General features: G+C 36.3%; 1 protein-coding gene across 3 annotated transcripts in view; it reads left to right on the top strand.

Annotated features, from left to right (window-relative positions):
- The window catches only part of LOC121313287 (transcription initiation factor TFIID subunit 2), a 47,504-nt gene that overhangs the window by 18,801 nt on the left and 3,113 nt on the right, over positions 1-25,590 (top strand). For all 3 annotated transcript variants that reach the window (XM_041245665.1, XM_041245667.1, XM_041245666.1), the window contains exons 18-25: positions 8,439-8,579; positions 9,751-9,861; positions 10,336-10,529; positions 13,923-14,062; positions 17,805-17,874; positions 19,606-19,715; positions 23,342-23,571; positions 24,356-24,511. In XM_041245665.1, the coding sequence (XP_041101599.1) occupies positions 8,439-8,579; positions 9,751-9,861; positions 10,336-10,529; positions 13,923-14,062; positions 17,805-17,874; positions 19,606-19,715; positions 23,342-23,571; positions 24,356-24,511 (1,152 nt within the window). The remainder of the gene's footprint in view (positions 1-8,438; positions 8,580-9,750; positions 9,862-10,335; positions 10,530-13,922; positions 14,063-17,804; positions 17,875-19,605; positions 19,716-23,341; positions 23,572-24,355; positions 24,512-25,590) is intronic.

Below are 25,590 nucleotides of genomic sequence, written 5' to 3'. Positions count from 1 at the left end.
AAGTATATTATTAAAGTCCATGCCTGAACATATGTAATCATGTTATTACTCTTGTTGAAACTTGAGGTGCTACGTAAATGTAATTGGTGCCTATAATTAAGCAACCTGAAAGGGGGGGAGCTTGTATGAGTTTGTCAAACCGCCACTGCCACACCTCCTCCTGCTACCAATGAATCGTTTAAGCTGGAAACTTTACATTTTCAGTGTTGTGGAAACTACTGACAAAATATAACAGCGCCCTTCACTTTTACCTGTGACCTAAGATGGCTGCTATATTGGGGTCATGTAATTTTAGTTTTTCAGATGATAAAGACCTAATGCTTAGAGCTATTGACTTCATACTCGGTACAAAGGTGTATTCTGTGATTCTCCAGATCAAGTTAAATGTTCTGACTTGTTTTAAAAAGCTGCTGCCACCACAGTGTCAGAGCCTTCTCAGAAACCATTTGAGATAGTGACATCATGCTTGCAAGGATATCTAAACCCTTTCTTCTAAATGTGTTGCTGACCATGAAATTGACCTCTGACCTAATATGGCTGCCATATTGAGGTTGTAACTGACTAGAGACAGTACATGTTGGGTTACTTTCTTAGTTTGTACACAGCTGAATTTTTTTTTTTATTGTAATACTTAAGTTACATTACCAGCGTCCAGTACAAATTAACTCTTTTGTAGCCGCATTGCTTTAAACTAGTAGTCCTCAAAGTGGTGCCCCTCTGTTCTTAAATTATGGGTAGTGAACACATTTCTGGCGGGTCGTAGCGTGGGAAAATAAAGAAAGCTTTAAACACGTTTTCCAACAAAACCTTCACAGCAGTCTGTTGACAGCGCTGCTCGCTTATGCTGTGCTTGTACGTACTCGACATTTATTTTTTTTTCCTGAAGGGCCTCTGCGATATGATCAGCCAATTGAATATCTGCATTTTCTCTGCGGTAGCCCAATCATAACTTAGCTGGGTGGGACATAAGCTGTGTCTGTTTTAGCTGCAGGTACTGACAGTAAGTGTAACCAATAGGACAATCAAATATCTGCCACGTTTTACCCAGCTGTCCAATCATAAGCAAGCAGAGGGTGTACACTGTATTCTGCATTAAAAGTAAAAGATCTGACAGCTGTCCAACCATTCGTGAGCAGAGACGGGGTGTTAATATGCCGGGTAAGCACTGAATTTCATCGACTGTTATTGAGAAAAATAATACATTTCAGTATTTAGAAAGTAATTCTCTCTCTATTTTTAATTTCACCAGACAAGTGAAACACCGTAGTAGATTTAGTTACGAATCCACTTTCTCTGAATAATTGTACTGGAGATGAGTGATCTTTAAAGTAGTGTTGACAAATTTGCCAAATTGAAACAAAGCAAGATGCTATCTATACTCCTTTATTTTAGATTATTAATGGTTATCTGTGTAAACATGCTATTCAGATATTTGCAGTGCACATTTTATATAAATTATTTAAAAGAATAAGCGCAGCATGCACAATTACTTCATGAGACTTGTCCTTATTAGAGTGAGCCAAGAATAACTCCCATTAAAAGTCGGGTTGTATTCAGTTGTATTATGTCATTCTCTCAAAGTTCCTTTCCAGGTGGTGTCCAGGGAGCATTAATCACTTCAGTGCCACATTATTTGTAACTTTTGGATATATCAATGATGCAATCTTTTTTTCACGTTTCAATGTTACTTCATGTTTACAAACCATTTGATCAGATATGATATACTCCTTAGATTATGCTACAGGGGTGCTTTCCTTTTTTTTTTTTTTTTTTGTTCACAAAAACCCAAATTTTTAATTTATTTTTGGTTGTTCAGTATTATTGCTTGAACATGAATATTTTGGAAGAACCTTTCTTAGATCAATTTAAGTTATCCCATGTTGTTAAAACTACATTTGGTCCATGTATTTATTATTGGTTAGGCAGATTATATAAGTACGGATTGGAGTTGAGGCAAGGGTGATTTAATGTCTGATGTTGCCTGAAACCAAAGACGTGAGCTATATTGTCCCCTGGGCACACTATATCAACACAAAGGGAATATCGTTCCACAAACACATATATGCCCTTGAAAGACAGCTTTATCTGTGGGTCATTTCATATGAAATCTATCACCAAACACCTCTACCTCCTTTTATTTGGATAAAAATGTCCATGTTTGCCTGTGGGAGAAGTGGTTACAGTGTAAATTTTAGGCCTGAGTGACCTCCCATTCATGTAATACAGGTCACCAAAGCTTGACCTGATTTGGACACCCACCCTACCTCTACATGGTCATAACATCCTCCATAACTGACATAGAAAGCTGGTGTTGGTGTCATTTTAAAGCTCTCAAATAGGGCTATTTATTCATTATATTAAAATGTATATGAAATACAAGATAAAGTTGTGTGAATCTGTGACCTTTGACCACACCCAGGTCAAATCGCATGACCTTGGACTTTTGTCAGTTTTTGTAGCCTAGACTTTATCTACATTTCCTGCAAGTTTCATTTTGTGCCTGCCGTTCAGGCACAGCACAGAGTTGAATGCAGAGTGTCAGGTGAATCTTATAACTTTAGCGATGACACACCTAATACAATTAAACATAAATATTTAGTTGTAGTCGAGTATACTCGCATGTTAAATTGAAGCTGCAGTGCACTGGTGCAAATGTAACAGATTCATGTTAATTAACTAATTTGGCCTATTAACACACGTGATTAAAGTGTAGCACAGTTGAATTAAATATAGATCAATACTGAAATGTGCCCTTTATAAAGTGAAAAACAAGAAAACCCAACTGCTCAACTAAGGTGTATCTTTAAACCTGGTAGTCTTTCAAAAAACATTTATATATTATATTTATCAGTTTAACATTCTTGACATTAAATGTTTGTAGCTAAAATTCTTGCATTTTTGCAGTCTATTTGATATTGAAGATAATTTTTTGTATAAATGGCAAGTACTTCCAAGGACTTTCTTGGCATTAAAGACATGAAAGCAGGCTGTGACCCATTTGCAAAGCAGCATGGAGTGTGCTGAACTAAAGGTCACACCTTAACAAAGAAGCAGATCAAGGAACACCAGAAGCTGAACTTTTATGACGCTGCTAGCTCATCATCCTCCTGACCAAGACCAAACATCATTTTCAACACAAAGTTCCAGAGAATCCAGCCCTTGTGCTGTTCAAGACAAACAACCTGAAAGCAACAACATTTTCAAAGCTGAAAAGGAACATGAAATGTCACAAATAAACAAGGCCTTGGAGGCAATAAAAGAATCTACATTGAAGAGGAAGATAAGGGGTGCCTATCTGATCCAAATCCAAAAATTGGGGGGAGAATGCTAACAGAGGAGATTTCTCAATTTCTAAAATAGTTCTACAAGAAGGAAGATGTTAGTTGACAGATGGCCGGAAAGAAAGATTTTGTTTCTGTTTACAATAAAGTGTCAGGAAGGAGAGAGCGCCAATAAAAACTGTTTGTTCTCTGCAATCTTTCAGAGGCCTATCGTTTCTTCAAATTAGAGCATCCTGACATTAAGATTTGAAGAGCTGAAACCAAAGGAGTGTGTATTGGCAGGCAGTAGCGGTACACATACTGTGTGTGTCTGCACAGCACACCAGAATGTAAAGCTGGTGTTCAGTTGTTCTAAGCTTCCACAACTGAGGGCCAGTACAGAAGTGCCTTTGAATCACTATCGGCATTGTTTATCTTATCTCATCCCCACCTAACATCGACTGCCACTTTGGAAAGTGTGAAAATTGTCCAGCACTTGAAGATTTCAAGAGTCATCTTTAAATGCTTTTTCAAGATGGCCTGGTGGACGCAGTAGTAGTGGATCGGAGTAGTGGAACAACTGACAGAGCCACTCTTCAGTCAATCAATTAACCTGTTGATCAATTCATAGAGACTTTCACAAGCCATCTCCACCATCTTCGTCAACATGACTTCATTGCAAAGATGCAGACTGCATATTGTCAACAGCTGAGGGGTGAACTCCTTCAAGAAGATGAATTCCTATTTTTTTTTTTTTTAGAAAACTTCACTTTCGTCATGCAAGATGAAGCACAATCACACCATTGGAACAACTGTCAGGCAACCATACATTCTTTTGGTTGCTATTGGCGAGACAAAGTTGAGAATTCTCAGCACATCTCATATGTTGCAATATCAGAATTCATGACTCCTGACACAGTCGTTGTTCATCTTTTTTTAAAAAGAGTTAATTTTTTTCGTCAATTGATTTTACCCTGTTTTTCTCCCCATTTTAAATGGCCAATTTTATTTAGGCTCAGCTCACTGCTACTGCCATTAGTTCTCTGATGGGTGTGCAGGGCAACGTAACTGTAAAAATGTCCTCAACATTTGCCAGCACTTGGACGATTTTGGCGTGGAATCAGAGTGCAACTTCTTTGCAACATCTCATGGCAAAGGACCCTGTGATGGTGGAGGAACGATTAAACAAATGGCAACATGGTTTGCAACGTCCATACCATGACCTGATCCAAACTCCACACCAGTTGATTAGGTTTGCAAAAGACAACATTCCTGCTCTTGAAGTAGAATACGTCACGATAGCACAATGGAAAGCTAAGCAAGATTTTCTGGAGCAAAAGGTAAGAACAGTGCCTGGCACACGGCATCTCCACTTCTTTCAACCAGTTTCCAAGGCAAAAGTCCTTGTACGACAGTTCTCCTAGTCAACAAAACAAAGAGTAGAATCAATCACAGTTGAAGAGGATGTCCTACCATTTGACCAAGTGAAAGGATATGTTGCTTTTCAGTATGACAGTCACTGGTGGCTCGGGCTGGTGGTGTCTGCTGATCAGAAGAAATTGGAGGCTGAAATTAACTTCCTCTATCTGAATGGACCAGCACGATCATTCTGTTTCCCACGCCATCCAGATCAATTTATTATAGACGTGGGGGATGTGCTGACATCAGGGTAGCCAACAACTGCAATAGGAAGGACATACACCCTGAGAGACGAGGAGGTGACCAAAGCATCAAAAGCCTTGACAGATTGGTTATGAAGGAAAAGAGCAACTTCAGCATAGGTGAGTGGTAAATTGTGTTGCATGTAGAAATGTAATGAGAGAGACCTGATAATTTAAAGATCTACATTTCCACCACTTCTAACAATAAGTTTTCTTTACCAGGCTCAGTGATTCATTGGCTTTGAACAGTGGTAATGACAGCTCATGGAGAAGCATCACGTAAAATACCAAACATGTGCTGACAGAAGTACCACTGGTGGGCACAAAATAAACGTGCACAATTCAGTATTTATATTTAACTCATCTGTATTTATTTGTTTTAGCCAATTGTGTAACTAGGGCACCTTGGTTAATTCATTAATATATTAATAGCTGTCACAACTGCACCAGTTCACTCTCACTTCAGTTTAACAGGAGATGATCGTATATTCAATTGCAAATAAATATTTTTGTTTAATTGTATTCTCTGTGTAATCGCATCACTTAGAAGATTCACCTGACACACTGCATTTAACTCCTGTGCCCCAACCAATGGCAGGCACAAAATGAAACTTGCAGGAAATGTAGATAAGGGTCTAGGCTACAATCTGTCAAAAACTGACAAAAATTCAAGGTTATGTGACCTGGATGAGGTCACAGAATCACACTTTTATCTTGTATTTCACATCAGTTTTGATATAATGAATATATAGTCCTATTTGAGAGCTTTAAAATGACACCAACACCAGCTCTCGATGTTATGACCATGTAAAGAAAGGCAGGGTGGGCTTCCAAATCAGGTCACGCTTTACTGACCTGTATGTCACTCAGGCTTACAATTCACAGTGTGACCATTTCTTCTAAAGACAATAATATGTGTAAAAGTTGATCAAATTCAGAGGAGGTCAAGTGAAAGATGACTGTTTTTGATTGATTTCATATGGAATGAGCTCTGCATTTGGTTTCCAGACAACAGCGCAGAACTCTCACAGAAGGTGACTATAAGTCTGTGTTTTTGGAGTGGAGATATTGCTGAAAGATGGCAGAACTTTTGTATTTTGTTTGTCCTGTTGAAGCTTATCTACAGAAAGCTGAGGAAAAATAGATTTTGCCATGTTTTTTCATTGGGATTTAAAAGGTGTGCATGTCAGTCCATATCAGAGCGGTTACTATGAATAACAAGACTGATTTTAAAACAGAGGTTATATATAAATCTTATAATAGGTGGTTGGATGACAGCATTAATTAACGATTTGAAACTGCAGTATTCTTGGCAGCACAGCCAGAATCCAATTACCTTGTTTTAAGTATTTTTGTACAAACTAAAACCTCTATAATCAATAAGCACAATAAGCGTTTGACTTTTTTGTTATTACTATATGGTTGGCATCAGTGTATTTAGCAGCTTGCATCAAACTACATCCTGTTTCCATCAGAGCTCAAGTAGAAAGGTTGACTCCTGGGATGACCGAAAGTCAATAGGTTGTTTATACCTTAATTACTTTAACCCTAGCAGAACCCCAAGCTGGTTTAAATGGTCCATTTCCTGCCCTTGACCTGCCAATGGCAATTAGCCAGTTAGAAGGAGGTTTACTAACGACTGTGAATGGCATACTGGGTTAGCTTTGGAACATGTTATGGGCTGCTACAGTAAATTACTACAAAGAAAACAAAAGCAAAGGTGGATTAGATAAAATTGCTTAATTTACTAATTATCCCCATGAAGGGAGCTTGAATGAGTTTGGAAATATTCCTCTGCTGCAACCACACCTACCACTGCCAGTATCTTATAAAACATTAAATTGGCTTCATGATCGTGACATAACTGTATTCTGTGATTTCCTTGGTCAGGTTCGATTGTGGTTAATATATATATATATATATATTTTTAATATTATTACATTTAGAGAAAGGTAAGAGGATAACAGTGTTCTGAACAGGCTCGAGGAGGGTTGCTTTGTCCTGCTACTATGTGAGAAACTGTCTGTTTCATGCATACCCAAAGATTGAACATTCAAATAATTACTGTAGTAACGCAATTAAATGACTTCAGTATTTTCAGGATATTTATGTGCAGACAGAAAATAAGCCAGTGGAAACAATTATTTAAAATAATAAACGTCTAGCCTTTGCTCTGTGTAAATCATGTTGTTGGGTATGTTTCTGTAGGTTTTAAATACTCAGATTAAGAATTCAATTGATTTTGTGTAATGGTTTTATATAATTAGCAGTATTTTATTATACATTTCTTAGGGATGGCAATTTTAAACGATTAAATGTATAAACTCTAAAGAAGTGGTTGAATGTTGAATAATATGCTAGATGTGTAACTGGTCACATGACCAATTTCACCAAAACGCACTTTTTTTTTTTTTTTTTTTTTTTTTTTTTAATGTGTTAAAGTAAGGGTGGATATTATAAAAAGGAAAGGGTTTGGCATTTGCCTCCAAGTAGTTTTTCTCATTGGTGCAACAGAAAGATTTTCAAAGAGGCAGGTTTTAATCTCGATTAATCTAGCACTTCATTGGTACACTGTGTTTTCATTGGTATATTGTGTGTTGATGGTGTTTTTTTTCTGATGTTTGTTATATATTTAATTAAATTGCATCTCTTAAACAAAGGAACAAAGCAAAGTCACATTTGGAATTATTTGAGGAACCGGACGAGAGAACCGTGATATGTAAATAATTATGCCAAACAAAATTGCTGTACCATAGAAACACAAGGTCAATGCTTCATCATTTGAAATGAAAACATTCAGAATTGCTGTGGATGGAAACATTCATAATAAACAGAACGCTGTAGATGGTGACCACGAATACGTATAACACGATTTTAAAAGGAAGGTTTTTTTTTTTTTTTTTTTTTTTTCCAATATTGAGAGAACCCATAAGTGTAAAATTAATTATGTCTAGGCTTTAATTTACCAGTACACTTTTATGCAAATCCATTTGTTTAAAATAAATAAATAGATAAATGCCCTTCATATCTATGTAATCTGTCAACAGAAGTGGATATTAAAAATAAATAAAATAAAAAAAGAGAAAGCATTCTGCAGTTGTCTCATTTTTATGCTTTTCTATAAGAATTAGTACTAATCTTAAATCAGGAAATATAATATGAGTATGCAAGCAGTATTGAGCAAATATGAGTAGGTAAAAAAAAACTGTGACATTGTGAAATCTAACATACTGTACTACTATTATGGCTTCCAGTAGACACTTGCGATGTTGTAGTTTCTTTGATTTACATGATAAATAAAAGGTCTAGATTAACATAATTAAAATTTCTTTTTTTTTTTACTGTTATTTCTCAATCTTAAAATTCTAGATGCAAAACTTTTGGCCGTATTAACAATTTTCCAAAAGAAGGATTTTAAAGGCTAAAAGTAATTTTTATGCATGTTTTGTGAATGGCAAAGCATACCAGTATTATAGCTTGCTACCCAAGTAACATTCATTATTGTTTGTTTTTTCAGATTGCAAACTCAATGGTGAGCACATGGACAGGCCCACCAGCTATGAAGTCACTCTTCACTCGGATGTTTTGTTGCAAGAGTTGCCCGAACATTGTTAAGACCAACAACTTTATGACCTTTCAAAGCTACTTTCTGCAAAAGGTTTACATTTTTATATGTGTATTGTATTAGAACAACATGACTTGTGTTTAATACATGTATTGAACTGTTATACATTCTTAACCAAAAGTGTTTACAAGGTCTGTGGGCATTTAATAGAGCTTGCAGATGTCAGAGATTTGCTGCTGAAATAAATGACAGAAGGCATTATCCAAGCCTTTACTCCAGTTTAAAATTTTGTTTAGGCTCATAAGTTGTAGAATATTTCTTTCAAAAAGTAGGATTTAAATAGTGGAGCTGTCATTTTTCCGACTAATGTGCATAACCTAGCCGTCTTTATGTTGCATTCCTTGTATAAAGCTTGCACCTTGTATACTACTTGTGAAAAAGCACCATAATTTATACCAGGTGTGCAAAGTGGGGGGCACAGAGAGTCAATAAGGGGGGCATGACTATGACTAAAGGGGCAGTTATGTAAAAATGTTTTTTGTTGTTGTTTTTGTCTGTTTTTTAAAGGATAGAACATTTTTAAATAACTACATTAACTACAGATAATTAGTCCAAGTTCTAGTCCAGTCACTCTAGGACTTGTAGAACCAGAGAAATTATGTTTGAAGTGGTGAGTGTCAGTGAAACTGTAGTGAACAGAGCTGAAAAGTTTTGCACACCACTGGTCTACAGTATAGTATACAAGGTGTACCGCGTACCTCGGATTTAACACCCAAAACTTTTATAAAACGATTGTAAAACGATGGTAACACTAACATATTGCACAAAATATATTTGGAAACGTTCAATAATCGTTTGTTTGGAAGGGTTAAACTTAATGTTTACTTGCAAAATAAACAGATATTTTCCAATATGGGTTGTTTCAAACCACAAACAAACTTGAGTTCTTTGAAGGCAAATGTTTTATTTTATTTTTCTTGACAATTTGGAGTTACTCGGATCCCCTCAAAGTGCAGACCACCATTTCAGATTATCCTAGTTCAGTTCTTTAGATGCTAATTCTATTTCCAGGTATTAGGGGAGTGTTAACAAAACCACACTTCAGCATGTCTAAAACAAATCTTTAATTATAACTTTATATTTTTACTATTAAGGGTAGTGCATGGTGTGCTTGTTTGTTTTCCCCTCAACAAAATGCGTATACCACTTTAATCAAATATTGTATATTGTGCAGCAACTAATTTTAGATTTGTTTCCTTCTCAGACTATGCCAGTGGCTATGGCCTTGCTTCGAGATGTGCACAACCTCTGCCCAAAGGATGTGTTGAACTTTATTTTAGATCTAATCAAATATAATGACAACAGGAAGAACAAGGTAGGGGCATCTTCATGGTATATTTGCACAGCATGGCCCTGAAGGCAACACAGTCCACATTATTGCATTAGTTTTAGAAATTGGGTCTTGAACTTAGCTTGCCTAAATAATGAATTTATTTAGCTATAAGGTTTCAACATTCACCAAAACATACAGGTCAAACAGTCTCATTTTTATTTTTTTATTTTTTTTATTATTTTGTTTCAATTTCAAGCATTACACCCAGGCAAATACTGTATTTTAAAATAAGACTTTTTTGGAATTTCAGTATGGGACACTGAAGTGCAAGAATAACGTCTGCTTCTCTGAAGTCTTAACAATCAACACTAATAGTAAATAAATGCCCTACAGTGTTACCCATTGTAAAATAAATTCTACAGTGGAATTCAGAATTGCATACCATAAGCATGTATTAAAAAAACAAAATAGTAATTACCATATAAAGTAATTGCATTAATCTCCCTCTACCCTCAGTTTTCTGATAATTACTATCGTGCTGAACTGATTGATGCCCTTGCCAATTCCGTGACACCTGCAGTCAGTATAAACAACGAAGTGCGCACTTTGGACAATTTAAATGCTGACATCCGGCTTATTCTAGAGGAGATTACCAGGTTTTTAAACATGGAGAAGCTGCTGCCAAGCTACAGGAACACCATCACTGTTAGGTAATGTCCTTTTCCTGATGTTGGTCTGACTTGAACAAAGCAGGCATGTTCATGTTCCACAAAGCATAACTTATAACTTGTGGGTCTGGTTAGTGCCTGGATAGTTGCTGTAGGGTGTGGTGTTGGTAGCTCAGCAGGTGGCACAGACTCAACCAAGTGGGTAGGAAATGTCCTGACTAAATTTAATCCAAATGACAGATTTGGATGTGACTAAGCTAGTCTTGCCCTCACAGTGGCTTTCCCCCAAACCAGCATACATGGAACATGATTATTCTTGAAATTTTGTTGCTGTAGCTTTATCCTGTATTCATCCAGTTTGCGCTCACATTGCAAAATTAGTTATATATCAGTTTACTGTTTATGGGCAGATTGCATATTATGGTCAAAGATCATATAGTCTTCATGTTTAACTAGGTTAAAACCGGAGATGAGGCAATAAAACCTGAAATAACAATGAATACAAATGTTAGACACATTGTACACTACTCAGTATTTGCTATTTCAGTGGTGCAGCTTATAAGAACCTAAACATAACCTTAAGATCCTGTGCATTATGTAAAAACAGTTTTGCTGTTGTAGCATAGTAGCTAAAAAAGAATTCAGATTCAGTCTGGAATGTAAGTAGAAACTCAACAGGACCAGACATCTTTATCACTTTTTGAATGTGTTTCAGTGAAAAACATTTATTATTATTATTATTATTATTATTATTATTATTATTATTATTATTATTATCATTATTATTATTAGTGGTGGTAGTAGTAGTATTTATTTTATTTTTTTTATAGACTAATATTAAGCGTGTTTCTGTTTAATTATCCAGAATTTCAGTTCAAGTGTAAAATATATTTAAATGTTAAAACTTCAACACATTGGTAAGCCAAGAAGGTCTCCATCACTTTTTATAAATTACTGGAACTTTTAACCTCTTGACTGCCACCCGTTTTAATATTTTTTTTTTCCCTTTAAGGTCTAAAAGGTTGATTTCTTTTACACCAATATGTATTTTTGATTAACAACTAAAGTGTCTATAATTGTCAAAATGGTACACCTGTGCACCACGTTTCATGCAGTTAATCACCGTCATGCTCTCCTGTCAGTCCAAGCTGTATGGATGTGGGGGCTTGCAATGTAAGCAAAGCAAGGCAGTATGTACTAGTATGAACGGATATGGATAAATATCATGCCACCAGTAAGTCTGTTGAATAAAAGCACATGGATTTTATCTATAAACTTCTTTTTTTTTTCTTTTTATGAGAGTAGCTACAAGGGGTGGGATTTCTGAGAAATATATTGCTCAAGTATTCAGGCATTACAGTTTTCAAGTACTCTAATCCAACGTCAGATGGTACTCTCCTCTACGTACTAGTGTACATAAACCTCCCAGACGTTGTCACAAGCTAAATGCCAATCTAACACACAATCAAGTAATATATTAAGTAATGAATGTAACCTTCTTGTGCAGTTAATTGTGTATAGTCAGGTATTACTAAATAACGTAATGTATTCACGCATCCTTTACATTAAATTGTTCAAAAGCGACGCCTGGCCTACCTGTTTGAAGCATGTCTCGGAGATCCTTTACTTCAGTGCAGTAGTTCCAATATACAAACAAAACTAAACGTAAGCAATTGGGTAATGCGAAGTCTACTGACAAGAAATCTGTTTCAACACAATGTCCATATTTTCACAGATTCCACTTCAAAATAAATAAATAATATTTTAGTCTGCGTGATACAAAATCCAAACAAAGAACTAGTCCAAGTCAATGTGGGGAAAAAAATTGATAAAAATTAAATCGCAAGTTCATGCTATGTCTGCTTTATAATAACCTATGCTTAGGGCTTCTGGTTTTCGGTTTTAACCTATAAAACACCTTAGATACAAAAAAAAAATGTAATCGATGGCTAGACAAACTGGAAATGGTTCATCTATTCACTTTGACTTTACCCTTTTACCATTAAAAAACCTACAAAAATAATAATAATAAATACATTTCCCAGTGCTGCTGGGCAATGTCCCGCCTTCCTGACTTGTATCTGTCATCGACTTGTTCTGAGTACATTAAACTCGCCTCAGCTACTGAGTGACAGCACATTCCTACATTTCTATTGGAGACTCCGCTTGCAAGATTTAAAATGAGATTACAGTCAATGGAGGCTTGTTAGCGGGATTTAAAACTGTATTACAGTTAAGATATAGATGATTTAAAACAGATTTGTGGCGAAATGTACAAAAATACCTACACACAAAAACCCCAGAAGAATGTGCCTGTGACCATAGGGATTTGGTTGTGGAAGACAGCAAAGGAAAGAAGTACTGTGGAGTCACTATACATATTTTGACACAAAAACGCCCAAGCATTTTGGAATGTAACCGAAAACACTAATTTCTTACAGTATTTCAAAAACAAAAGCCCTGAAAAAAAATGACTTGCATATAACTCAAAAATAGCTAAAAATAAGATACCTATGTTATACAACAAGCCATTCTTATTTTTTAGCTGATTCAAAATAATAATAAAAAAACAAATCCAAATCCATTCCAGTCTGTTCAGTCCAAAATCCACGTACAGAGCAATGTACAAAAAACATTCCTTTGTTTAGGGGTGACATTTTTATTAGACGAGGCAACCTGAGAAATGAGAGGGGCAAAACCAATGACTGAAGAGGAATTCACTTTCTCACAAACTAACAGTTATAGGTTGAATATGTGTGGTTTTATTTACTATGCTAGGTGGTGGCATTTTGTTCTGTATACTTTAGGATTTTTAATCTATCTCATTCCCTCAAAAACATTTTTCCACTGATCAATTGTTTACTTTCAAATTCCCTACCTACACGGAAGGAAGTGGTGCAATATATTGTTGAACTGACAGGAGAGAATGGCCGCCATTGAATTGAGACTCTTGAACAATTACCAGTCCCTTTTAAAAGTTAAATAAAATAGTCAAGGTTAACTGAAGGGAAATAATTACATTTTAAAAGAGTGGAAATCCTGTTTTTTTTTTTTTTTTTTTTTTTACATTACTCAGACAGGAAGCACATGGTACATTGAATGGCAGTCAAGTGGTTAAAATATGATTCGTCTACACAATACACAGGCTTACACCTATATTTGGCCTGCATATTTTTGACAACTAAACTTCTAGTCAAAATTGTCTAAGTTAAACACATGACTAACCTGGTATATACATTAGTCAATTTTTCAATTTCAAGATTGTGGACAAATCTACTAAAGATATTTGTTTTCGGGGAAAGTTGAACTTGTTAGTTACTGTTTGTCACAAAACTAAAATTATCACACTTTTTGTGAGCCACCGAATATTTGTATAATTATGATCATTTTAAATCCTGTTATTTGTTTGTTTCTGTAAACCTGCTTCATATCCAGTTGCCTGAGAGCTATCCGCATTTTGCAGAAGAATGGCCACATTCCCAGTGATCCATCTCTTTTTAAATCCTATGCTGAGTATGGCCACTTTGTGGATGTTCGTCTTGCTGCCTTGGAAGCAGTTGTTGATTACACACAAGGTATGCTTACATACAAGGTATGCTTAATAGTTTACAGCTCACTTACACAGTGTTGATGTACGAAAAGTATGGGTACTTTGCAACAGTAGCTTGTCATGGTTTATCATATTCCCAGAACTCCTTCACGGAATTACAACCTGTATACTTGCCTTTAGGTATGGTATTATTAATAGTTTATTATTGTTGAGATATTAAAAAAGATATTTAAAAGAAAGAAAAAGTCATCAATGCTTGAGTTAATTGCAACAAGACTTGCTTTATTAGCTTCAGTTTTATTAATGCCTGTGAGTATATAAAATCACCACTTTATTATTGGTGGATGATTGTAATTTAAAACCATATCAAAGGAACCAGAAATCTATTCAAATCTATCAGCTGAGTACATTTTAACAGTGAAAGGGTATTCAGAGAAATTCTGTATTGTAATAGTGCCCCAAATCCAATCATTTTAATCATTTGAGGCATTTTTGTTAGTCATTGTTTCAATTAAGGATTTGGGGATGTAAAACCCTACTATACACAACTCTGAATGTGCTTAATTGTTAGGATCTGTGTAGGCATTGGTTAGGTGCTGAAAAAAACGTTTATTAGTTGCAACGTTAAAGGCTCATGATATGACGATATGAGTTTTTCTAAAGAAAACCAATCAGTAGCCCAGAATGAATTTGTAATCTGCATTAGCTATTTCTTGTCATTTCTTATCAGGAAAGCAATGAGAAGTGGGAATTTGTTTTGCATTTGCTTTGCCTCCCCCAGAGTTAAACCACTAACTGAACTAATTGACCCCCTAGAATGTTCAAGTGCAGGAGTTTTCACGACTAGACTTTAGATGCAAATGGCCTAACACCTGCAAAATAGTGCAATGACGTTACGGTCTGTCCCCACTTCTTTTGATTTCAGCAGTGTACACTAAGAAAGGCTCTTGTAACGTTTCTTATGCTACATCATTTCAGAATTGAATACCTTTTCTGTCTGTGTCTCAGTACAAATTTGCATGCATCTGGAAATAACTTTATCCCATTTGTAACAAGGATGCTGAGGGTAAATTTGAACTTTAAAGTTTTTCTTTTACTTAATCAAAGTTTGACTTTTCAGAATAGCTGAAATCACTTTCCCGGGTCATATGAAAAATCATTAAAACCTCAGTATTTGAGCAAAGTCATTTGAAGAGACTTGCTCTTTAACATATAGAACAATATATCTGCATTACAGCCAAAGCCAAATGTTAGTTTTCAAGAAGTGTCCTCGGTCTAAAGTGGTCTGAATAAGTCCAAAGTATTGCTTATTGAGTGTAATCCAAAAATTGGTGGGATTTGCTTCAGGGGGTTGTAGAAAGGACCAAATGTGTTGCTGTATGTTCACATTACTCTTTCTTTCTTTCTAATGTTGCCAAAACATGATTTGTACTTGCTGTGTCTATCCTTGTGCCAGTACAGCTATAGCCAAAAGTTTTGCCTCACCTAGAATTGAGATGTTCATTTAAAAAAAACAAAAAACTATTAGAACATCATTTAGATCATTTATTTAACATAATGTAATTAAAGAAACTACAAAAGTGATGGTACAAAAGTCTACCGGAAGCCATAATATAAGGCTCTCCAAAAATGTTTCCATTGAGGGTCTAGGACTCTCAACAAAAAAAATAACTGAAGGTTGCAGTGAAAATGATGGGGGTCCTAATAAAGTACCGGCTAAGAGAACACCCCTCGGGAAGCAAGCAAAGTGTTCTTATAGCCAAAATGTTCTCTAAGATGGAGTTAGCCAGCAGACACCATATGAATCAATCAAAAAAATAAATAAATATGTATCACTTGTCATTATGCATGTGCATCAACGTATGAAATTAACTGAATAAGTAAAAGAAAAGCAATAGGCAAGAGTATGTTAATAAACTATAATAATAAAGTAACAGACAAACTATTAATAAACTGTAAAACTGTATTAACACAGCACCACTACACATATTAAAAAGTGCAGCAGCAATATACAAGACGTGCACATTATTTAATAGAATGGTGAACAACTCACTAGAACGGGAAACACCAAATTGTTCGCCGACTGATTTCTGGTTATTTTCAAGAGCTCAAACAATTTCCAACTTTGTGTAGCAAGAGACACAGCGGCACATTTTGCTATTTGTTTACGTGCCATTTTGTACCGATGAGGTGCAGTGTGGAAATCAGAATACAAAACGAACAAGTGAATGATATGAAGGCGGTTCTGGAAAGATTTAATAAACCAATCAGTATGCCTCAAGGCAGTCTCGTGATGACAAGTCACCTTTGAAAATAATGAATAAACCAGTTTAATTTAAAACAGTACTGTGTTCGTTGTGTACAAAATCGCTATTGGTGCTGTTTCTTTTAAGCGAAGTTCCTGTTCCTGTAGCCAGAGCATTTACAGTCGGGGGTAAAATCAGTTTCACCACAAAGGTGTTCCCTTAGGTGAAGTGTTCTCTTAGGAGGTGTTCCTGTACGTGGAGATTACTGTACAAAGGCTTAATGTTATGGTACACACACCTTTTTTTGATTTATTGCAGTTTTGACCATTTTAAAAATGAGAAACAAACACTAAAAGCCACTAACAAAATGTTATTTCAGTCTGAAAGAACAAACAAAAAAGCATAACAACAGAATTGTAACGACAGTACAGCCAAATAGCAGCCAGTAACATCTTTCAGACAATTGCTTTTGCTTGGGAAGCAGTTTAGACAGAAAGCCTGAAATAAACTTCAGCAAAACACACAACTGTAAACAGGAGTTCTCCACAGCGGGAACTAACAACTCGAGCCCGCCAACATTCTGAAGATTTCACCTCTCACAAAGCTGCTGTATTATCTGCGTGATTAAAAAAACAAGTATATAATAATCCGAGCTGGGGCTAGTACAGTATTTCATGTTAGATTTCAAAAAGTATATGGGGAAATTACAAAGCGGTATGTAATTCAATATGTTAACGTAACTTTATTCAGCAGCTTTCATTCAACATGCAAAACATGTGACCATAATTGTAGATCTGCAAATAAACCAATATTCTCTGATTTGTGAATATAAGATGTTAAACAGTATGTACAAAGCACTGTGATCTATTATAATTTTAGATAAACAAATGTGCAGTAAACAGTTTTGATATTGGAGCCAAAGATTATTATGCCTCCCAATTTGATTTAAAAAAAAAAAACCTAGACAGTTGACATAGAAAGTGTTCCAACTAAAAAACGGTAAAAGTTCTGTTATTAACTTTATTAATAAAACATGGCTGTAAAAACCTGCAGAGACAGACTGGTCTACAATTTAAAACCTCTAGACTGGTACTACATGTATAAATGTGTCATTCTGACAAATATGTTTGTTCAAACCAAATAGTTAAAGTTTATATAGATTTATTTAGTGATGTTCTATATCTTGGCATCATGCTTCTGTTATTTTAAGCAAAGATCCTCTTGATGTTTGGGTTGTCCTGCCTCTGTCCAGCAAAGGAAAATGCTCTGTTGGAGACATTATTACACCTTTGCCAGCTGCTTTCACCCTTCGGAATTCGTTCACCTTTCAGTGTAAATGGAACCATTTATTTAGGAAGAGTATGTCATAACGGGAGCAGCTGTAAATTCAGTGTTTTAACTGCTCTGCTAATAAAAACCTCATTTATCATATTCAAGGTTGCAGATTAGAAGCCACTCAAAGAATCCTTTATGTTTAAGAGCAAACATGTAATGTTTCTTTTATGTTCTGTTTATTGCTAGTTGACAGGAGTTCTGAGGAACTTCAGTGGTTGCTTAATATGGTGCAGAATGATCCTGTACATTACATCAGGTTAGTAATTCAAATACTTTATCTTTTATAGAAAATGTAGACGGATCAGAATTTTCCTTTCATCCAGGGTTATATACACTGAACAAAAATATAAACTCAACATGCAACAATTTCAAAGATTTTACTGAGTTACAGTTCATATAAGGAAATCAGTCAATTGAAACGAATTCATTAGGCCCTAATCTATGGATTTCACATGACAGAATACAGATATGCATCTGTTGGTCACAGATACCTTTAAAAAAAAAAAATAAGGTAGGGGCATGGATCAGAAAACCAGTTAGTATCTGGGGTGACCACCATTTGCCTTATGCAGCGCGACACATCTTCGCATAGAGTTGATCAGGCTGTTGATTGTGGCCTGTGAATGTTGTCCCACTCCTCTTCAATGGCTATGCGAATTTGCTGGATATTGGCGGGAACTGGAACACGCTGTCGTACACGTCGATCAAGAGCATCCCAAACATGCTCAATGGGTGACATGTCTGGTGAGTATGCAGGCCATGGAAGAACTGGGACATTTTCAGCTTCCAGGAATTGTGTACAGATCCTTGCAACATGGGGCCGTGCATTATCATGGTGAAACATGAGATGATGGCAGCAGACGAATGGCACGATAATGGGCCTCAGGATCTTGTCACGGTATCTCTGTGCATTCAAGTTGCCATCTATAAAATGCAATTGTGTTCTTTGTCTGTAGCTTATGCCTGCCCATACCATAACCCCACCGCCACCATGGGGCAGTCTGTTCACAATGTTGACATTAGCAAACTACTTGCCCACACGACGCCATACACACTGTCTGCCATCTGCCCAGTACAGTTGAAACCGGGGCTCATCGGTAAAGAGCACACTTCTCCAGCGTGCCAGTGGCCATCGTAGGTGAGTATTTGCCACTGAAGTCGGTTACGATGCCGAACTGCAGTCAGGTCAAGACCCTGGTAAAGATGACGAGCATGCAGATGAGCTTCCCTGAGACGGTTTCTGACCATTTGTGCAGAAATTCTTCGGTTGTGCAAACCCACAGTTTCATCAGCTGTCCAGGTGGCTGGTCTCAGACGATCCCGCAGGTGAAGAAGCCGTATATGGAGGTCCTTGGCTGGCGTGGTTACACGTGGTCTACGGTTGTGTGGCCGGTTGGACGTACTGCCAAATTCTCTAAATTGACGTTGGAGGCGGCTTATGGTAGAGAAATGAACATTCAGTTCTCTGGCAACAGCTCTGGTGGACATTCCTACAGTCAGCATGGCAATTGTACGCTCCCTCAAAACTTGAGATACCTGTGGCATTTGTGTGACAAAAATGAACATTTTAGAGTTGTCTGTTATTGTCCCCAACACAAGGTGCACTTGTGTAATGATCATGCTGTTTAATCAGCTTCTGTCATGTGGATGGATTATCTTGGCAAAGGAGAAATGCTCACTAATAGGGATGTAAACAAATTTGTGCACAAAATTTGAGAGAAATAAGCTTTTTGTGCGTATGGAGAATTTCTGGGATCTTTTATTTCTGCTCATGAAACATGGGACCAATACTTTACATTTTATGTTTTTGTTCAGTGTAGATCTCATAATAGCACATTTTAAACTGTAATACCTGCATGAATTTAACATTTTTGTGTCGGTTCTTCAAATGCTGTCATTTGCACTTCGCAAAGACTAAATTATAGTAGCATATTAGTGAATGCTTCTAATGATTGTCAAACTGTTATTTGCTTTATATTCATTTCAGACATAAGATCTTGAGCATGCTGGCAAAAAATCCACCGTTTACGAAGACGTCCGAGTCTTCTCTTTGCAACGAGACCCTTGTTGACCAGCTATGGAAACTGATGAATTCAGGTAAATTTGCTACAACTGTAAATGATATATGAATATCTAGCTATGTCCTTAAATAACTTGCAATTTAAAGTTAATATTTTAAGTTAATGAAAATGTGGTCAAATGGCTTAAATGTTTGAATAATCAGGCAATCATCTGCATATTGTTACCCAGCTGCTCAATTTGGGAGGACGGCCTGCTCTAAGCAGATTCTGGGTGGTTGCGTATACCTTCCAATTCTTAATTATCGACTTGACTGTGCTCCAAAGGATATTCAATGCCTTTGAAATCTTTTTATACCCCTGCCCTGATCTGTGCCTTTTCACAACTTTATCCCAGAGTTGTGTTGAAAGCTCTTTGGTCTTCATGGTAGTATTTTTGCTTTGAATGCACTACCCAACTGTGGGACCTTAGAGACAGATGTATTTAATCTGAAATCATATGAGCCACTATTAGTGCACACAGATGGACTCCATTTATTTATTGTGTGAATTCTGAAGGCAGTTGGTTGCACCTGAGCTTCTTTAGGAGTGTCATAGCAAAGGGGGAGAATTCTTATCCAATTAAAAATAAAAACCTGAAAAGTCTTCATTAATTTGTTTTTCACCCCCCCCCCCCCCCCATTTTTTCACACATTCAAAGTGTTGAGTAGGTTGTGCAAATCAAAGGGAAAAAAATCCCATTTAAATGCATCAAGATTTCAGGTTGTAACACAACAAACTGTGAAAACGTCCTGGGGGGGGTGGGGGGGTGGGGGTGTGTGTGAATACTTCCTATAGGCACCGTATATTGATGTTTGTGATGTGTAGTACGAAATAAAACTAACAGTAATTCTAAATGCCTATGTATATTGCAGCTAAGGCATGCACACTCCAGGACAGCGATATATCTGAATCCGCAGTATAGCGAGGAGCGATATAACGAGGGGTTGGTGGATTTAGATGGTGACATAGCATGTGAAACTTAGTTTCATAAATAAGAAAACAACAGCAACACATCTGGAAACTGGTGAAAAATATAAATGAGAGCAGACTGGCAGATTTTTTTTCACACAAAGCATTATGTTGGTTATGTCTTTACATCTTTACTAAGTTCTCGAACTGGAAAAACAAATTACATTTTGTGCACATTTGTTCAATCAACATAACATATATATATATCTATATATATATATATATATATATATCGATCTATATATATATATATATATATATATATAGTATATAGTACCAGTCAAAAGTTTGAGTACACCTGCTTGAAACCAGGTTTTTCATGATTATCTATGTTTTTAACTGTATAAACTTGTCTATAAACACTTAATATTTCATTATATGATAAGTGTACTTATATAAGCTGATAATCATAAGTGAATTGCATTCAAAAATTTTATTTTTAAATGAAAATGTAAATCTTGTCAATTTCAATGAAATGGTCACCCAAAGCAAGGGGATTTCAGTAAGCCCAAGTCAGTTAGCAGTCTGAAATGTGTATAACACAGTGTTAGAACACTGGCCTTAATATAAAAGTGTCTTTGTTAGATGTTCTCTGAGTTAACTAGCATGTTACCTAATTAACCTTTTGTCAGCAATTATTGTTAACAGGTGAGGGTCCATGATTACTATAAATATAAGTAGCATAGGCACAAGTTTGTCATTCCTGAATGTAAGGGAGCAGAAAATGGCAAAATACACTCAGTTAAGCAAAGAAAAAAAATAGTCTGTAATTACTTTAAGAAAAGAAGGTCAATCTTTAAGACAAATCACAAGAACTTTTCAAGTCTCTGTAACTGCTGTGGCCAAGACCATCAAACAATTTGAAGAAACTGGCACTCATGAGGACCGAACAACGTCAGGCAGGCCAAGGGTGACCTCAGAATCAGAGAACAAGTTCATTTGAGTCACAAGTCTGCAAAACCGGTGATCAACTGCCCCTGAAATACAAGCTCAGCTAAATGCTACTAGAAGTACAGATGTTTCAACATCAACTGTTCAGAGGAGATTGCGTGAAGCTGGCCTAACTAAGAATTGCTGCAAAGAAACCATTGTTAAGAGTGCAGAATAGAAGAGACTTGCCTGGGCCAAAAAACACAGAAACTGAACATTTGAGGAGTGGAAGTCAGTATTATGGACCGATGAGTTAAAATTTGAACTATTTGGGTCCAACTGCCGAGTATTTGTGAGACGCAAAGAGGGTGAGCGCATGAGTTCTTCATGTGTGGTTCCCAGTGTCAAGCATGGAGGAGGCAGTGTCATGGTCTGGGGTTGCTTTGCTGGTGACTTGGTGATCTTTACCAAGTCCATGGCAAGCTCAACCAGCTTGGCTATCATAGCATACTTCAGAGGCATGCCATTCCATCAGGATTACGGCTAGTTTGGCAGTCCTTCATTTTTCAGCAAGATAATGACTCGAAACACACCTCAAAGTTGTGCAAGAGCTATCTGGCGAAGAAGGAAAGTGAAGGACAACTCAATCTAATGACCTGGCCTGCCCAGTCTCCACACCTCAATCCCATACAACTTGTATGGGACGAACTGGACAGAAGAGTCAAAGCAAAGCTACCCACAAGTGCCCTACATCTCTAGGAATTGCTGCAGAAGAGCTGGGAAGACATGTCAGGTGATTTCCTGCTGAAACTTGTTAACTGAATGCCTCGTGTTTATGAGGCTGTTATTATAGGCAAAGGGTGGCTATTTTGAGGAATCCAAGATTTAGAGAGAATTTTCCATTTTCTTCAACATTGCTTTGATACTCCTTATGTTTTGTATTTTGTAACATGTGTTTTCATTTTCAAGTATTTACAGAAACGTATATGACGTAAAACATTGTCAATTATGAAAAAGCTAGTTTCTAGCAAGTGTACTCAAACTTTTCACTGGTACTGTATATATTCTGACTACAATTCTAGAGCCTCTTAAAGTAACTAAAGGTAGGCCTATGTTGAAACATTTGTTTTTATCTGTGGTTTTTGCGTAGTAATAGTGCAGATGAGAGCAGCCTTCTTTTAGGTTTTCAGTCAACCTAAACTACAGCTTCTGGGAACAGAACTGCAGGGTGGTAGCCTCCTCTATATTGCAGTGAATCTTGTTTTGTAGTTTCCCTACATGAGGATAACAACAGTTGTTGTTTAGTAGGCACAATTGTCTACTTTTGACCTGTTTTTAATTACTGGGCACACTTCTTTCCAGAAGTGGAAAACCTTTGGCAAATGTTGAAAGAGTCATTTATATAACATAGTGTATATATATATATATATATATATATATATATATATATATATATATATATATATATATATATATATATTTTTTTTTTTTTTAGTGTTTCTGGACACAGAGCAGACTTGTTCTTCTTTTATTACATCGTAAATTTTAATGTGTCCGAGTTTACAGCTCTACTTTGGGGTCTAAGAAAATGCTGGCATCTGTATTTCATCACGGCAGATTAAATTGAAGTAATCTTTTGCGTCACTTGTAATAAGGCTGTTTATCAGGCCTAATGTTTTTATTTGACTTCAGTGTTTCAAAAGCTTAGCAGGATGCATCAGATCATATTGCAGCCTCCTCCTCCTCCCCTTCCCCCTCCTAGAGCCAGACCGACTTATCCATGTAACTAGAACAAGCTTTTTCATTTCTTATTTTTTTTTACAGGTACCTCCCATGATTGGAAACTTCGCTGTGATGCTGTCAATCTGTATTACACTCTATTTGGCCTCAGTAGACCATCATGCCTGCCTTTGCCTGAGCTTGGGCTAGTCCTCAATCTTAAGGAAAAGAAAGCAGTGCTTAATCCTACCATCAAAACTGAACCAGGAGCCAGCAATGGAGAGTTGACAAACAATCCAAATACACATGGACATGTGATATGCTTTCCAAACAGTGTAAGAATTGTAATATATTTATCAGGAAAAAAGTGAAATTATATGTTTAGGTGCATACTACAGCTACGGCCAAAAGTTTTGCATTGTCCTATAGAATTAACAAAGTTTGCTTCATAAACTCAAATTAAACTTGCTGAATAATGTCACGTTAACATATTGAATTACATACAGCTTTTGTTTCCATATACTTAACGAAAAACTGACAAATTGAAAAATGTGACCTTGTGATCTAACATGAAGTACTTTACTGCTTTTATAGCTTCCGGTAGACTTTTGCAATATCATTTAGTACTTCCTTTAATTACGTGATGTTAAATACAAGTTCTGAATTATGCATATAGTAGTTTATTGTTTTAATGGTCTCAATCCTAAAATTGTAGGTGCAAAAACTTTTGGCCATAGTTGTTCATTCAATTGTACGTGTCTGTCCAGTAATGTAACTGCAGTCGGAGGAAATATTGGTAATGAAAATGTATAATTCTGCATGGTGAACAGAATAACTAGAAAATACAAGATAAATGCAGTGCAACTGGTAATATTACTAATGTGAACCATTTCATAACCCTTCCCCTCAATCCAATAAGTATTTTATCTTCAGCACTACTGCCCTGACCTTTGTGACTCATTGGTGTTTGTTTGGTTTTGATCTAGTCTGAAGGTGACAGATCTAGTTTAGACTAGCTTAGTAGGTATATTGTACCTGTGCAGACTTGCATAGATATCATAGATAGGAACATATCAGATGATCCTTTAAGGCTGCATGGTTTCTTTGTTTCTATATCAGGAAGATGAGCAACTCGCCAGTGATTTGCCATGCAGTGTGCCAGTCCCACCACAGGGAATGAAGAGAAAAGCAGAGACCCCACTAGGATCCCCGCTGGAACCTGGTCAGATACTGGAGAAGGAAGAGGACAGCAGTAAAGTCAAATTAAAAATCAGAGTAAGGAGTATTCTGTATTGAGTAAGGATTATGCAACTTTCTGTTGCATTTTTGATTCCCAAGGCACATAGAAAACTAAATAAATTATAAACAGACTGACAGAAATATAAAGAATTGAAGACTTGATGTTTAATGCTAATTGTTTATTGATGTGCACAATGTTAGTGGGAAAATGATTTATTTACGTAGAATAATCCAAAGAACAAACTTCTAAATCTTGATTACATTTATTTGATAGCCATAATGTAATACACTGGAGTAGCTCCAATGAGATTAAGTGCTTAAGACACTGCAAGTCATTGACGCTAAATGGAAACTACATTTACACCATTCTATAGCTCTACTGTTTTATGAAGTATGCTGTTCTGGTGAGAACTATTATATAGTTTGATAATAGGTGTTTTCTTTTAGAATATGTACTTAAACATTGAAAATACATTTCTACAAATGTGGATTTAACATTTTTAAATCCACTTTTTTTTTTTTTTTACTTGACCATGCTATGAGTGGTTGTGATTAGAAACTAAATTAACCCTTTGTAGTCCATTTTATTCAGAGCTTGTCAGTTGCGTCAGGTCCAGTTTATTTTCACACGCTCTGTTTATTTTACACATGCTGTTTATTTTTTTTCAGAGTAAAACAGGTTTAAAAGGCATTCCATGGCAAAACGACACCAGTACTGCATCTCCAGCCAAGCCCCACCCCTTGTTCGCTGTATTTTTCACATAACGCTTTAGACGTGCATACTGATAAATCCTCTCCTGATCACTCGTTTTATTACCAAACTCCTCAGTAATATGATCCAAGTCATTTATTTTATGACTATAACATCTCAAAAAGCTCTGCAAATGTCTAATATTCTTTGAGTGCTAATATTCTTTGATGCAAAGGTACGCGCCCCCACTCAGCCATTGAAAGGTTTTCTCTGCTTTTTCCGGTGAAAAAAAAAAACTAGAGACCTCTGCTTTGTCTTTTTGATGATGTTGGACATTGTCCGACATAGGACCTCAAAGGGTTAAACAGGTTAATTCAGAGAATTACCTTAGATCAAGCTCTTCTTAGCAACTCTGCCTAATTTG

This window comes from Polyodon spathula, chromosome 3 (assembly GCF_017654505.1).
Source record: "Polyodon spathula isolate WHYD16114869_AA chromosome 3, ASM1765450v1, whole genome shotgun sequence".
Classification (NCBI taxonomy): Eukaryota; Metazoa; Chordata; class Actinopteri; order Acipenseriformes; family Polyodontidae; genus Polyodon; species Polyodon spathula.
This window is presented reverse-complemented; position numbering and strand designations above follow the sequence as displayed.